Here is a 17,199-nt window from a genome sequence, read left to right as displayed (position 1 = left end):
AAAACCTAGATCTAATTTTTGTGTGAAAGATGAGTTCAAGTCCAAACATGGTTCCTATAGTTGTTTACTACAATGGGAGGCATTTTGAAGGTCCGAACGGTGTCCGATTTGAAGGAAAAACAAAAACGATGAAAATCAAAGTGGGCACTACATGCAATGAACTGAAGGAGAGAATTCTTCAAAAAATGGGGTCAGAAGGCATACATTCCATCCACCGCATGATAGCCAGGTTAGAGACTGTAGTGGATATGGATACAATATACTACATTGGAAACGATATAAATGATGATGAAGATGTGGAGTTCGTAACAGATGCGTTTGTTGAATGGAAAGTATTAAAATATATTGAGATATATGTTGAAGTTGATGTTGGACAATCTTCATCTTTACCGGTGCATACAACCACTACTGCACACTGTACCGGTCAAGAAGATACAGTTGTACGATCTTTCTGCACCTCCTCAGGTAGCATGGGATGAGGATGAAGAGGATGAAGACGAGGACTATGTGGACAGCGAAGATGAGGGAGAACCTGAAAGTGCTATTCCAGAAGGTGATTCGTCAGACACTGACGTGGACGGTAATTTTGAGGCTGACATGAGCGCCGTAAGTCTCGGTACCCCAGCCTTGTCACCACTTCATGTCGACCCAGTCAGTAGTGGTAAGTTATTAAATTTGAATATTTGCTTTAGACAATTTATTATTTGTGGTAAGTTATTAAATTTGACATGATCTTTAGATGCAGGGTCTGAGGAGCCATTCTGGAATGAAAGCCAACATTATTCATTCATTAACTGGGCGCACCCTAATGACGAGTTGGAGATCCTATATGGCGATGATGACTTGCACGGAGGTTGGAAGTTAGGAGATCCGTTATTTGTGCAACAAGAATTTGGGTCCAAACCAGAATTGCAACATGCTGTGAAGATACATTGTATGAAGGGGCGCAGGACAGCCATAGTTGAAAAAAGCGACGAGTCAAGATTTGTTATGAAGTGTAAAAACCATGCTGACGGTTGTCCCTGGTATATGAGGGCAATTAAGCCGAAGAAGGGAGCTAACTGGGTGGTCCGTAAATGGGGTCAAGGTCACACATGCCTAAATCAAGGCCTAGCACAGGATCATAGACAGTTGGATTCAAATGTCATTTGTGCGGCTATAATGAGTATGTATTCTACTGTTTATTTAATGATTCAGATTAATTGAGAATATGGTAAAGTTAATTTTTTTTTCCAGATATGTTAAAGGAAGATCCATCCACAAGACCAGCTCTGATACAGGAGAGGATACAGGGAACATATGGATACAACATAACGTACAGGAAGGCCTGGAAGGCAAAAATGAAGGCCATCGTTAAGTTGTTTGGTGACTGGGAGAAATCGTACGCATTCTTGCCAAATTGGCTGAAGTATATGACGGAGGTGAATGTGGGTTCTGTGTTCAAACTTGATACAAATCAATGTTTTGATGAACGTCGGGTTTATACAGACAGGGCCGTATTTCAAAGGGTTTTTTGGACATTTCACCAATGCATTGAAGCATTCAAACACTGCAAGCCTATAATTCAAATTGACGGCACTCATCTGTATGGGAAGTACAGAGGTACTCTATTGATTGCAACATCTCAGGATGGAGATGGATTTCTGCTCCCTATTGCCTTTGCTGTTGTTCCTCCAGGTGAGTAAATAATTTTGCTTTGGGGTATGTGAAAGCATGTGACCCTTCTTTGCCACTTCATACTGTAAATAATTTCTGAGCTCATCCCTATTGACTTTGTTGTTGTTCCTCCAGGTGAGAGGTTGGATGATTGGTCCTGGTTTCTTAGCCTTTTACGTTTTCATGTCACACATAGGCATGGTATTTGTCTAATATCCGATCGTCATCGAAGCATCATAAGGGCGGTGAAAGACCACGGAGGGTGGCAGCCTCCATATGCTTATCATGTATTTTGTCTACGTCACATCGGAAGCAACTTCAATACCCGTTTTAGGAATGTGGAATTGAAGAAAACGTTGATGAAATTAGGTAATGTACGGTATAATTACTCACATTTTCAACCATTTGAAGAAAACGTTGATGAAATTCACTAACCAATGCATATGTCATGGTTTTTTGCAGGGTACACATGTTCAAAGATAAATTTCGACATTAGGTACAAGGAATTTATCGAGAACAATCCTGAAGTTGCTTCATGGTTGGATGCGATTCCGAAAGAGCAATGGTGCAGGTCGTATGATGAGACAGGACGTAGGTTTGGTCATATGACAACTAACCTATCTGAGTGTGTGAATAAGGTGCTTCGTGGAGCACGAAATCTGCCTATATCTGCATTGGTCAAGATGACATTCAGTAGACTCGTTGAGTATTTCGTCAAGAGACGTGAAGGGATTGAAAAAGATATCTCACAAGGTTGGATAATTTCAAAGAAGGTTGAGGCAGCGTTGCAAAAAAAATGATGAATTGGCTGGCACTTATCGTGTGAGGATATATGATAGTGACCTGTTATTGTTTGAGGTTGAGGATGCCTACAATCAATCTACACACGAGGTCGGTGACATCATGAGAGTGGACTTAATCAATCGTACATGTCAGTGTGGTAGGTTTACAGCAAGGAGGTATCCCTGCAGTCATGTATTAGCAGTTTGCAAGGTAGCCAAGCTAAACCATTATGATTATGTGGATCATGTTTTCAAAATTCCAACCATTGCTAAAGTATATGCTGCACACTGGTTTCCTATTGGCAATGAATTGTTGATTCCATCCGTTGTTGGGCCTACTGTAATTCCGGATGCTCAGTTGGTACGTGCAAAAGGAAGACCAAAGTCTTCAAGGATTCAGAATGAGATGGATTGGGTTGAGTCTCAACCCTCTAGCAGTCAGAGCAGATGTAAGCATTGCAAGCAAGTTGGACATAACATTCGTACATGTCCATTGAGACTAAGACAAGCATGATTACGTATTGTTTTTGTGTAGTACTTTGTTTTGTAATGACAATCACTTTACGTATTGTTTTGTTTCCTTGTACCCTAAACTTTATCTTGTATTAGTTATGTATTGTGTTGTTGAAATGTATTGTTGAACTGTATTCTTGTGTTGTTGAAATGTATTGTTGAAATGTATCCGTTAAGTTTAGCGAGTCACTCGTTCCGTATTGTGCAATCCGAATGTCTACCATACCCATTTACCCCTTCCCCGAGTCAGTTAAGGTTATTGTATTACACATCAATTACCAAGATGCTAACAAAATGGATTGAACAGCACCTGCTGCTGCATCTGCAACTGGTCTACCCGGGTAACTCGTAATGATATACCCGAGTACATCTTACCCGGGTAGACTATTCGTGGTACCCGGGTAGACCAGTTGCAGATGCTGTTGCAGATGCTGTTTTGGCAATTTTTGTTGCATTTTGGTAATTGTTGTGCAATACCTACATACGGTATGACTTGGGGGTGGATTGATTTCGTAGAAATAGGATGCAGTAATCAAGATGTGCGCCAATCAAAGTTGAAAATGAATAATAAACTACTTTGGGTTGAATTGATTTCCAAATTAATTATGACAATATTAATGCAAGGTCCCATACTAATGCATAGAACCAACAAGTCTGAACGTGCGCAAAACGAAAATTTCATTCATTCAAATTTTGAACATCCAGTACAAAAACATCCATGCAATGTAGGTAAAGTTCCTAAATGTACCAAAATGACTACATTACATCAAACTAAATCAATGATATGAAACCCTATGGACACACTAATCCGATGCCGTGTCCTCCCCATTCTCTTCATCCGATTGTGTGTCATCCCCATTGTCATCATCCTCCTCCTCCTCCTCCTCCTCCTCCTGAGTATGGGCACCCTCGCCAATTAAACCCTCCAAGCGTGAAACCCTTGTGTCCAACCGTGCAACCCTTGTGTCCATCTGGTTTCGCCACTTGCTCGTGCTCTGTCTATATCCTCTAAAGTCAGTAGTCAGATCATATAAGGATGCCATGACATGATCAAGTGTCCATCCACCCTCAGGAGGAGCTGGTGGTCGCCGACTGCGGGTGGGACGTGTCGGTCTGACATCAACCTCAGCAACGCCATCATCATCGTCATCATCATCAAGGCCTACATCATAAACCATGAAAAACAAACTTCAATACCACATTAAAAATTAAACAACACATAATTGCATAAACTCATAAAGACCAACACATCACCTGCAGGTGCATCCTCCATCTCAGCATCGTGGTGGAATGGGATCTCAGGTGGTTCTGGTGCCTTCTTCCACGTCCAGATACCCGCTCTGTTCGGTAGGATCCCACACTGCTTCAGGAGCCTCTCACCAAATATAGCATTCCAGCCTCTGGCGGTCTTCAAGGTCTCTGTTGCCATAGGCACTCCAAATCTATGCAGAATCTTCTGCACCAGAAATGCAAAAGGCAAGCTGCCTTCCACATCAGTATGCATATGTAATGCCTCCAGTTCACCTGCTGACTGTGAAGGAGGGCCCACAGGATGACAAAGTCCCCTTCCAGCACCTTTGAGTGATTATGCGGGCGCTGGAAAATAATATGTGTCACCACATAATGAAGAATGCGAGCAGAAACTGACAAGTTGCTAACAGGATAATGAGCAAAATGACCGGGCTCAGCGTCTGCCCTCCTAGTCTCTGTAACAATGGTCTCCCGGTTATAATCACCAAATATATGATGGCTGTCTCCATCATATAGTGCTGCTCCTGAGACACCATCAAAATCGAACCCCAGTAGCTCCGTCCAGATAGGAGCAGTCATGATGATATCAATCCCGCATACACGGGAAGTCAGCTCGCCTTGCGAGTAGCCAAGGTTCTGGTAGAAGGCTCTTACCATAACCTCCGAGTATGGGCACCGCATCTCCGCCAGGTGAAGTAAATGTGTCTGCTCAAGAAGCGGCACGATGTCAAAACGCTCTAGGTTGAAGAATGCCGAATCCAGTGATTTCGGTTCGCAGATCTTCCGGGTCATGAAAAACTTCACGAACTTCTCGTGTGAAGGAATGTCATCCTCAAACAAATATCCGAACGTCAAGTCCGGAGCCTGACTCGAAGCAGCCTGGGGCTGAGAGGATGACGACCCATCGTGACGACTCTTGGTTCTTCTCTCGGAATGGGTCACTGGCAGCTTTGAAACGCGTCGAGAGGTCATTGTGTCACACTATTAAACTGAAAAAATAACCAAAATCAGAAATTAGATACATGTTAGGGTTAGGGTTAGGGTTAGGGTTAGGGTTAGGGTTACATTCAGGGTTAGGGTAAGCGTATGACATACAAATTGATAAAATAATTCGGACAGAATCAAATGATATAAACGAAAACAATGAATCAGAACAGAAATCATAACATAATTGAAAAAACTGAAAAAAAAATGCACCTTTGATCGATTTCAATCGGTAGAAGGCAGAGAGGTTGCAAGGTCCGCGAATGATGATCACAAACAAGACGAATTAGTGCAAGATTATGCCTGAAATCGCTCAAGATGACACTCCTCCAGCAGCTCTACTCGGGTACCCCTTTTGTGGGTTTTCGAATGGGGCTGCTGGGGTATTTTAAAACCCTACCGTCGCGATTTACCCGGGTACACTGCTCCGTACCCGGGTAAATAATTCAAACATTTTCCCAGATTCAAGAACTCTACCCGGGTACACCCCTACATACTCGGGTAGATAAAAAGTTTCAAAATTTACCCGGGTAGATAATGGTGTACCCGGGTAGGCTTCGTGGTCAACGGTCAAACAGGGGCAGATTGGTGTTATGTTTGTTGGGGAGGGTAAATTTTCGAAATAGTTTTGAATCAGGGGCAATTTGGTAATTAATTATTAATTAAGGGGCATAAGGGTCAAAAAGCCTAGTTTGCTTAGATTTAACGAGTGTCACGTAGTTTCAAGTTTCATCTCATTATTAGTTCAAGGCTAGACAATTTGACTTTGGATTTCAAAAAGAAAAAAAAATATTCAGTTTGCTATGGATAAATTTTGCAAAAAAAAGAGAGAGAGAGCGGGGGGAGGGTGGTTTTAGATTACACATGTATATAATGTATATAAAATTTAGAGTAATTTTTTGGTCATCAACAAATTTCACAACGTCCATTTTAGTATCTAACAAATAAAAAAGTTCATCGTGATTTTTAAGAAATTCAAAATAGATTCATTTAGTTGAAATCGTTGTCCCTTAACAAATTCAAAAAAGATCCATATTAGTTTCTAAAAGAACTAAAATAAGTCTATTTTAAATTTTTTAAGGACACCATTTTATTTACTAGGGACAAAAGTAGACATTGTGAAATTTGCTGAAGAAAAAAAAAATATTTACACTAAAATTTATATTATGAATAGCAAATCAATATAAGTAGTGGGCACCGGGAAGAGGGGATTGGGTTTGAAATGTAGAGCACGTTTGAATTGTGTGATAGAGATGGAGAAGCAGTAGCACACTAAAAGCTCGTTAACACTTCACGAGGCTGAAATTGATTATTTCCCGTACGGCTAATATTTCAATAAGGGGGTATGTTTGTTTTGATACGGGCCTAATTAAGGCCTATGCTTTCAACTTAAATATTGTTGCCTCCCCCCCCTCTCAGCCTAAGTCCAAAGACCCAAAATAAGTACATAAATAAGTATTAACTGTTTAATATGCATGTTAGTCTGAAACCTTCGTACAACGCTAGTCTTCATTATACTTCAAATTATCTATTTATATGGTTATTTTTTTTACTAGCTTTATGTTTAATTTTTCATTTTTATACCAAATTAAATATAAATTGTCTAATAAGAATGTAATCGAATAACTTTGATTTGAATAAAATTATTTAATTTAGGATGATATTACTTCAAATTATCTATTTATATGGTTATTTTTTTTACTAACTTTATGTTTAATTTTTCATTTTTATACCTAATTAAATATAAATTGTCTAATAAGAATGTAATCGAATAACTTTGATTTGAATAAAATTATTTAATTTAGGATCATATTTTTTTTTTTTAAATAATATCATCCTAAATGAAGATTTTCCTAACTAGCATATTTGCAAATCGTTAGGTATGGGTAAACTCCATTTTTCTTAAGTCTGGTAAAATTGTCGTTCGCACATACGAAAAGTGTCAAATGATAAAGAAAACTCGGTCATTGAATTTTATTTTATTTTTTTAATAATGCAAAATATTTTGTATTCAAGCCCTATGCTGCTCTTGGATCTGTCACCTTCTTTTCTTCAATCTTCCATGACAAGGCGTTTTTCTGTGGATGAAATGAAATTTGGTAGATGTTGGAGTACCCAACATTCTGCCTTAGCAACGGGTCGGAGTCCTATCAAACCATAATGTTTGGGTTGATAGAGGTAAATAGAAAGAATCTCTTACTAACAATTATAATTTTTAGTCTAATAATAAGTGCTCGATCCAATATTTAATATAAGAGCCATGATTATTGGTTTTGATTCTCCGAGATGACACTTTGAGAGGAGCTATAGAAAACTAAGAGGATTTGAATATGTTGTTATATTTAATGAAATGGCTGATAGCCAATATATACACAAGTCGGTTATACAGAATCAAGGAGGATCAACTAGAATAAAGCATACTGTTCAACAAACTATACATGGAATAATAACAAACTATTCTTGCTAAAAACTAGGACTTAGTTGCTAAAGGATAAGATCAAAGGTGATCTTCTCCTAACACGCCCCCTCAAGTTGGAGCATGAAGTGACGAAATGCCCAACTTGCTGCGAAGAAAACTGAATTGCTTCATGCCAAGCGGTTTGGTAAATATGTGTGCGAGTTGCTGATCTGTACGGACGTAGGTAGTAGTGATTGTATTGCTGAGAACATGATCGCGTACAAAATGACAATCAATCTCTATATGTTTGGTACGTTCGTGGAAAACTGGATTAGCAGCTATTTGCATGGCAGATTGGTTATCACAGTGCAACTGCATAGGGTGTGAATGTAGAACATCAAGCGAGTCCAGAAACGATTTGATCCATAACAACTCAGCTGTAGCTGCTGCCATTGAACGATACTCAGCTTCAGCGGAGGAGCGAGACACTGTGGGTTGCTTCTTTGTTTTCCAAGAGATAGGAGAAGTACCCAACATGATAAAATAACCAGTAACTGATCGACGGGTGAGTGGACAGCTAGCCCAATCCGAATCAGAATATCCACGAAGAAGGAGATCATTGTCGGATCGAAGGAGTAAACCTTGGCCAGGATCAGTTTTGATGTACCTTAAAACGCGGATGACAGCATCATATTGAGCAATAGTAGGATTTTGCATGAACTGGGAAAGAACATGGACGGAGTAACTTAACTCAGGTCTAGTAATTGTCAAGTAAACCAAACGTCCTATGAGTCTTCTGTAACGTGCGGGATCTGAGAATGGAGGACTTTCTGTAACTGCAAGCTTATGATTTGTTTCGAGAGGGAAGGCACATGGTTTGCACGCAAGGAGACCAGCGTCTTCCAATATGTCGAGAGCGTACTTTCGTTGGCTCAGAAAAAGACCTGATGGACCGTGAGCTATTTCGATGCCAAGAAAATATTTAAGAATCCCCAAATCCTTGATGTGAAAGCATGACTGGAGAAAGACCTTGACATCGGTGCATAAGGCATCATTGTCGCCTGTTAGAATAATGTCATCAACGTAGATGAGAAGAGCAACAAAGTGGCCATCTTTGTGTAAGGTGAATAGGGTGTAATCTGCCTTGGATTGGATGAAGCCATATGATTCAATGGAAGACCGCAACTTAGCAAACCAATTGCGAGGGGACTGCCGCAAACCGTAGAGAGATTTACGTAAGCGACATACTTGATGTGGTTTGTGATGATTGAAACCTTGTGGAACGCGCATGTAAACTTCTTCGGTAAGGTCTCCGTGTAGAAAGGTATTCGTAACATCCAACTGGTATAGGTGCCATGATTTGGCAGCAGCTACCGCAAGAAGTGTTCGGACACCCACCATTTTGGCTACAGGAGCATATGTATCGAAGTATTCTTCTCCAGCTATTTGATTGTTACCGGCAATGACCAACCGTGCTTTGAATCTCTCCACTGTACCATTTGAGTTGTACTTAATGCGGTATACCCACTTGCATGGAATGGCACGTTTTCCTGGTGGCAAAGAAGTGAGTTCCCACGTGTGATTTTGTTCAAGGGCATCTATTTCTTTTCGCATTGCTACACGCCACCTTTCATCAGTTACAACATCCTTGAATGTTTTTGGTTCAACACCAGAAGAAATGGCAGCAAGGAATTGTTGATGTTTAGGAGAGAATCTAGAACAAGAAACAAAGTTAGCAATAGGATAAGCCATACCTGAGGAAGGACTGGAAGAAGTAGAAGAAGCTAGTGGATTATGTGCGATGACTTTGGAGCATTCGAAATCTTGGAGATATGATGGAGGACGGAGAGAACGGTGACCACGTCCCAAAGGTGCAGATGGATGTGTGACTTCTGGGGGCTGTTATTGTCGGATAGAAAGCTCATTGGAGACAGTAGGGGCAGATTCGGGCTGAGCCTGTTCAACAGGGTGAGTGTCTTCAATTAAAGGGACAGGGTTGGTAACAACTTGGGAATCAAAGGATGGGCTTTGTGGAGCAAGGTTTGGTTCGGGTGATATGGGGTTATGGGGGTTTGGGTCGTGAGGAATATCAGTGGTAGGAATGACTGTGGTTGGTGCAAAAGGAAAGGTGTTCTCTTCAAATACCACGTCTTTGGATACAAAAACAGTATGTGTTTCAAGGTTATAAAGCCTCCAACCCTTTTTGCCAAAAGGATATCCCAGGAACAGACACCGAGTTGATCGAGCTGCAAACTTGTCCAACGGTTTGGGACGTGGATGAGCACGGCAAAGACATCCGAATATGCGAATATGATCATTGCTGGGTGTGCGGTTGAAAAGACATTCATATGGTGTTTTTCCTTGGAGAAGAGGAGTGAGGGTTCTATTGATTAAATGTACCGCAGTTAGAACACATTCACCCCAAAACTCGATAGGAAGTCTAGCTTGAAAGCGTAATGCTCTTGCAACATTCAAAATATGTCTATGTTTCCGTTCAACACGACCATTCTGTTGTGGTGTGTCTACACATGATGTTTGATGTATAATTCCCATATCGGAATAAACCTTGCAGAGATTATGAGCACAAAATTCTGATCCATTGTCGGAGCGTATTATTCTGACCATGGTATTAAACTGATTACGTACCATGAGAAGAAATCGAGTTAAGTATTGGAACGTTTCAGACTTGGTGGTCATTAAATAAACCCAGACGTTTCTGCTATAATCATCCACAATTGTTAAAAAATATCTTGCACCGGTTAGAGAGGTAGTTTGATATGGACCCCAGATATCGCAGTGAATAAGATCAAAGCATGCATTAGTTTTATTAATGCTAATAAGGAATACAGTACGAGTTTGTTGTGCGTGTAGGCAAATGTCACAAACTGAAGGAGAATGACCCCTATTTTTATTCAATGTAACAAAAGGAGAAAGCTTAAAAACTGAAATGAAGGGTGACCCAATCGACGGTGCCAAACATCTGCATTCTGTTGAGTGTGAGCCGCACATGCAGTAGAGATGGATTTGTTGTTGGATGAGTCATGCACATAAACACCAGCTTGCAATCTACCCAGTCCAGTCTTGATCCTCGTTATGGGGTCCTGCAATTCACAACCATTGTGAGTAAAAGAAATGATGCAATTTGTATCAGCAAGTAATTGAGCAACTGATATGAGGTTGCATTGTAATTTGGGAACATATAACACATTCTGAAGAGAAATATGAGATGTCAACTTGAGACTGCCACTGTGATTGGAAACAAGTTGATCACCATCAGGTAAACCTATTGTAGTGGGTGGAATAGATGTAACATTGGAGATTAAATGGAGGTTCCCTGTCATGTGTTGAGAAGCGCCACTATCCACCAACCAGGTAGAAGGCAGAGTGTGATTACCAGAAAGGGATGTAGTGTTAGCAGACGGTGTAGTGGAGGAAACAACCATGTTGGCAATTTGCTGTAGAAGCTCAGGACTCAGGTTGGGAATCGAGTTTTGGTTGGACACTATAGGTGTTGCAGCTGCTGTTTGTGATGCAGAAAAATTGAATGGGTTGGGACGCTTGTCATTAGCATTGATATTGACAGCGGAAGAATCTGAATCAGAATCAGCCATTGGGAAAGTGGATCGATACCTTCAAACTGATACCATATAGAAAACTAAGAGGATTTGAATATGTTGTTATATTTAATGAAATGGCTGATAGCCAATATATACACAAGTCGGTTATACAGAATCAAGGAGGATCAACTAGAATAAAGTATACTGTTCAACAAACTATACATGGAATAATAACAAACTATTCTTGCTAAAAACTAGGACTTAGTTGCTAAAGGATAAGATCAAAAGTGATCTTCTCCTAACAGGAGCATGTATTGGAAGATTGTTGGAGAGGCCAATAAAGTCAAATTGAACATACCACTAATAACTATAACTTTTCGCCTAACAAAAACGTGTAGTAAACGTTGTATCCAACCGTATATATTTGAATATGTAGGGAGGATCGTACATAAAGAAAAAATTTGGGTGTTGGGTATATTTTTTTCCAAGAAAAAAGGAAGAATCATGTCCTACTGACTTTTTGGGAATTGTCCCAACAATTTTTTCTTTTAAAAAAATAAAATAAAATTGCAAGACCCATTTATTTCTTTTCGGGTGTTGTATTTCTTATGTGGCTGTGATCAGCACATTTTTCTGTAGATAGAAACAAATGGGTTTCATCAGTTTTTTCAAAAAGAAAAAGAAAAATTAAGTTGAGCACGTTTTACGAACTGAGACTAATATAAGATGAGTATATTTATGTCACAGAAGAATTAATTTTGCCTTTGTTTTTATGACATAACTACCTAAACTATTTCCTGTTATTGGAGGATTATAAATCCCATTTTCCAAAAGGAATTTTTTTTTTCAAAAGATGAAAAGTTTACCAAATATGAAAAAAAAATCCATTTGAGTAATCGAGTAGTAGCAAAGTTTTAATCCGTGCCTAGGAATGTTTTGAAACCTTGTACTGTTATTCTCGTATACTGTTAGTGTCGTCCAATACTGAAATTTTAGTTTCACGTTTTTTACAATATTTTGTTTAACTTTTGTGCACGATTTATCAAAATAAAGATTTTCTTTTTGAATTATTATCCACGCAGTTAAATTTATAGTTGACACGTGTATGTAATTTTGAAATATAGTTTTTTAGTTAACCATATAAATTTATGCATGTGTACTATCAATTGGACTATTGGAGTATTTGAGATGCACAGCCTCCACTAATAATTACTTTCATAATAAACTTCAACTGTAATACGCATTGAAATCAATAGTCCACAAGGCAAAATATTAGTTAATTTTCTGAAAATGCGTTGTATTGGGACCATATATACATATTTTAGTTAAATTCAAACGTATGGTCACTTGATCGGGCAACGACTATATTAAAACCAAGTTTTTACTGATTGAGAGAGTGGCTTTCAGCTAATTTCTGTTGTAGTTTGTAACAGTAACTACTCCCATATCTCTTGTATCATGCTTGAAGCATCGCTAAGCCACGAAATTTGACCCAAAAATTTTATTATCCTCAGGAGTCAGCAGCAGCTAATTCAATTTGGCTTGGTCTACTCTTATCTAATTAATTGGGTGAAGATGTAGATATGAATGGACTCAAATGTTTTTGGCTTCAAAGAATGGTTTAAATGAGAAGATTGTTGATTATTGTTTATTTATATATGAATAAGGGCTGCCGAGTTTGCCTTAGACCACTGACTTGGACGTGTATATCAATAAAGAGATATGGTTCACAACATCAAAAAGATAAAAGTAGATGAATTCAAACTCAATTCCCAGTCTTTTCCAATACTAGTTAAGAGTCCCTTTTAATGAACATCACGTGACAACCTGCTGTCTTAGCTAACTAGCAGTAACGAAGGCTTTTAATGCTTGAGTTGCCATACATGCTTTTTTTTTCTAGAAGAAAATGTCTTCTATTGTTAAGAGAGATATAAAATTATCAATATAGCATTTTTTAATATCTTAAGATTTTGGATTGAAGCGATTCTTTTACATGGCATCAGAGCTAGAATGACCAAGTGGTCATGGATTCGACCATCACTGGCCCTCACTTTGTGATGAAAATAAAAAAAAAACACAAAATAAACTAAAAATGGGCATGTGCAGCACAAGGTAAACAAAAAAATAAGTCCGTGTCAAATTCATACTTCAAGCTCTAAGTACTCTTGCATGAGGAGATGTGTTAGAGAAATACAAAATCTTTAATTAAGTCTCACCCAAACCTTAAGGTTTTGGATTCAATGATTCTTTATATCTATATTAACAAAAAAAAATTCCTTTGCTGGATAATTTTTAATAGCATTGCAAATGGGTTGTGTTGGATTAGGTTTTGGTCTAAATAAATTAAATATATAAAAAATGTTTTGAGAGTAGTCTAGCCTATTAATTAGTCTAATGTAGGCTAAATCATAAATTTGACCTAATTCATATTTAAAAACCAAAAAAATATTAAGAATTAAAAAATAATAAAAATATTAATTTATTGCTTAAAATAATGTTTTCTTTATTTAATTCAAAATAAATAATATAATATTAATTCACTTGTAATTTTATAGGTATAAAAATAGGAATATAAAACGGAGAATGTTATATTTACAAATTTTTTGTTTACAAACTCTTATAAATTATACTATGTCTGACCGGTCATGCTTCAATCAAGAGTGTATGACCGGTCAGACTTAGTGTAATTTGTAAAAAATATTTATAAATGGATTCTTCCCCATATAAAACATAGGGTTTAATAAGAGTTATGTTGTAGGAAAAGTGAAGTGGTCATGTTATAGAGATTCCTATTCCGTACCTTAGGTTTTTTTTTTTTTTTTTGCTTCAAAAAATATGGAGCCCACAAAATATTGTGTATGTAGAAAACTTTCTATTTTTTCTATTGCATGATGGATGCAAACCCTAAAACATATTATTATACCTTACCGGTCCCACCCAATGTAATTTAGAGCGTATACCTTTCGTAACCACATTATCTAATAACGAACCTAATTTTAGCCAAGGCTTCCAAAAACAACAACAGTTAGTTAAATTTTCCATACGGCATAAACTTTCTTTCAATGAATAATAAGGTTACTGGAAAAAAGTGTAAGTAGAAAAATCATCCGAGAAAGAGGAAAGAAAAAAGGTAAGAACATTTAATTTCATAAATGTATAACTGATATCAAATGATGGTAGCTCAGCTGACGTTAAAGAATTGAGTAGGTGAAAGAGAGAGCATATGTTCGATTCTTCCTAGCATTGTCTTTAGAAGAAATTTAAAATTTTAATCCCGAAACACGCCCCGAATCTGACTAGTAACAAAGTGATTGAAATATCTTAAAAAAAAATGTCTAACCGATAAAGTATTTTGTCTTCCTGCATCCGCACATTTCCACCCTTCAAAAAACAAAACAAAATAATAATAATAAAATAAATAAATAAATAATTTGATAGTAGTTTTAAAAAATAACCCTTGATACAAATTTAAATGTACTTATCAAATTTGACGAGGTAAGGTCTGAAAAGTTATCTGAACACTTAAATTAAACACATAATTATGATTCATTAATTGAGGGGAAAACACAAACTTCTAATTACGACATGTGGAAACCATCCACTAAAAACATTGACAGATTTAAGTTATTGAGTCTCTATCACTATGAAAAGAGGTAGAAAAAATGTTAAAAGATGAAAGCAGAGCATAAAATTATTCTTTCATAAAATTAAATAAAATTTATTAGATTGATCAATAAAAAAATTGTTTAAATTTGATATAAAAAATTATTAGATTTTGAAATGAGTCTGATTTCAGTTATTGTACGTACTTGTAAAGATGTACTCAAATATAATAGATTTGCGAAGAATAATTTTAAAATCAATTTAGTTCAATTCTATTTTTATTCAATAATTTCAAGCAGATTGTTCAGGTTTAATTTTCAATGCATAGACAAAGGAAAGCCATAACTATGTACTAAAAAAAAAAAAGGAAAGCCATAACTCGAAAGATGTACGGCCAAATGTTTAAAGTTAATTTATTTACTATATATATTTTTTGGAATAAGTTATTTTATCTACCTCTTCTTTTCTTTTTCTTTTTTCTGTTTTATCTATTTTTGCCTATCACTCTCCAATATCATTAGATCAGAATCTTAACTACATTTATCATTTCTTTCTCCTATTGAGATTCTGATCTAATGGTATTGGAGAATGGTAGACAAAGGTAAAAAAATATTTTTAGTCCAACACTACTCAGTGCGACAATACTATTATAACTATGTATTCTGAGGAGTACATAATTATAATATTAAAGTTATTTTTTTCTCTCTTCCTAAACTTGTCTGCTAACGTGGAGAGAAAAAAAAACTTTTTTTTTTGGTAATCAGAGAAAAAAAAATTAATATTATAATTATGTACTCTTCATAGTATATAGTTATAAACTTTGCACTAAAAATGCTCTCCAAAGGTAGGCGAAAAAAAGTAGGTAGAATAATATATCCCATATTTTTTAAAAACCATTTTATCTTTTTTTATTTTGCATACATTTTATTGAGTCTTATTTCAAGACTAAAGTATTTAATTTGTTCTATTTCAAACTTCAAATTCAAAGCACAGCAAATAATAACCTTCAAGTTCAGCTATCTCGGTCGGTCACGACAATAACTAAAGTCAAAGAACAAAACGTGCCTTTAATTTCAAGCTTTAATTGAATTGATAATCCCCCACACACCCTGTAAATATAGCATTCATCATGCTCCAGACCAAGCTATTCCAAAATATTCTGTTTAGGTGCTTACCATCCTAACATCTTTCCTAATTAAGAAACTAGTTAATTAACAAGAAAGAAGAAATGAAGGGTTACTTTCTTGTAGTGGCACTTAATGCAATTTCTCTCGTCATCTTTTTCATTTTGTTCTCTTACTCCATGAATGTTGAGGGCATAAGACCTCCTAAAGATCAATCTACTCCTTCCTTCACAAGTTCAATTAGCAACCGGGCTTATTCTGGGCCAAGTCACAGAGGACGCGGTCATTGAGGAAAGTCTTTGACATTGTCTTCAATTTTCTCTTCATAAGTTTTTTCTAAATGCTACAAGCACATAATAAATATAGTGGTTCGAAAACTCTGTTTAATGCTTAAGCAAAGGAGCATGATTTAGGGGTTTGGGATGTATATTTGGTAGAGTCTTTGACATTATCTTTAATTTTCTCTTCATAAGTTTTTTCTAAATGCTACAAGCACATAATATATATAGTGGTTCGAAAACTCTGTTTAATGCTTAAGCAAAGGAGCATGATTTAGGGGTTTGGGATGTATATTTGGTAGAGTCTTTGACATTGTCTTCAATTTTCTCTTCATAAGTTTTTTCTAAATGCTACAAGCACATAATATATACAGTGGTTCGAAAACTCTGTTTAATGCTTAAGCAAAGGAGCATGATTTAGGGGTTTGGGATGTATATTTGGTAGAGTCTTTGACAGTACGTTACACAGGCTCACACGTGTTGTTGTCCAATGTAGCAGATCGAAGTGATCAATACATCGATGTAATTTATATTTTTGCATACTTTTCTGTTGTGAGAAAATACTGTGGTATTTCCCTTCAATATGATGTTAAGGCTCTAATTAAGAGGTTAATGAAACAGTCTTTAATCAACCGTGGCTTTTGTTTTAATTTATGAGTTTGAAAGCTGCGAAGTTTGAAAAGAACTCTTGTCTATGTATCTATGTCAGAAAGTGAACGTCTCAGTTCTGAGCACTATCTATCCTCTTTGTTTAAAGTGGGATCTGATCATCTTGAGATACACCATCCCAAAAGCTAGCTCAAGGGGTGGGAGTGCCCAAAGCCTTATAAACTCCACATCAGTTGCTCATACAACTAATGTGGGACTAATATCTCAACACGCCCCATCACACAAGAGCCCTTTGGGCTTGAAGCGTGTATTATGCACATACCCAATTTTTGATTTACCTTTTTTTGTGCATTTTGTTTTAATTCCACTTTAGATGGAGGACGGTGAGACTCTGATACCATGTAAAGAACCTTGGGATAACTTGCCCTTGCATGTAGTGTAAGG

At 37.1% G+C, this 17,199-nt stretch overlaps 1 protein-coding gene across 1 annotated transcript; it reads left to right on the top strand.

Moving 5' to 3' along the window:
• The first annotated feature begins 555 nt into the window (after positions 1-555).
• Positions 556-2,876, top strand: LOC133316219 (uncharacterized). Its single transcript, XM_061517946.1, has 5 exons — positions 556-661; positions 740-1,165; positions 1,237-1,677; positions 1,792-2,025; positions 2,119-2,876. Exons 1-5 carry the CDS (start codon positions 598-600, stop codon positions 2,454-2,456), a joined length of 1,503 nt encoding a protein of 500 aa, XP_061373930.1. The 5' UTR covers positions 556-597; the 3' UTR covers positions 2,457-2,876.
• The last annotated feature ends 14,323 nt before the right edge of the window (positions 2,877-17,199 follow it).

This window comes from Gastrolobium bilobum, unplaced genomic scaffold (genome assembly GCF_033153095.1).
Source record: "Gastrolobium bilobum isolate Gb01-03AN ecotype WA unplaced genomic scaffold, APGP_CSIRO_Gbil_v1 utg25868, whole genome shotgun sequence".
Classification (NCBI taxonomy): Eukaryota; Viridiplantae; Streptophyta; class Magnoliopsida; order Fabales; family Fabaceae; genus Gastrolobium; species Gastrolobium bilobum.
Note: the sequence above shows the minus strand (reverse complement) of the source record. Positions and strands in the feature narration are given on the sequence as shown.

Excerpts from the sequence above, each read along its gene's own strand:
- LOC133316219 (XM_061517946.1), top strand. The coding sequence starts at position 598 with ATGAGCGCCGTAAGTCTCGGTACCCCAGCCTTGTCACCACTTCATGTC. Across the intron at positions 1,166-1,236 it reads CATTTGTGCGGCTATAATGA|ATATGTTAAAGGAAGATCCA; the intron begins GTATGTATTCTA and ends TTTTTTTTCCAG. Across the intron at positions 1,678-1,791 it reads CTTTGCTGTTGTTCCTCCAG|GTGAGAGGTTGGATGATTGG; the intron begins GTGAGTAAATAA and ends TTGTTCCTCCAG.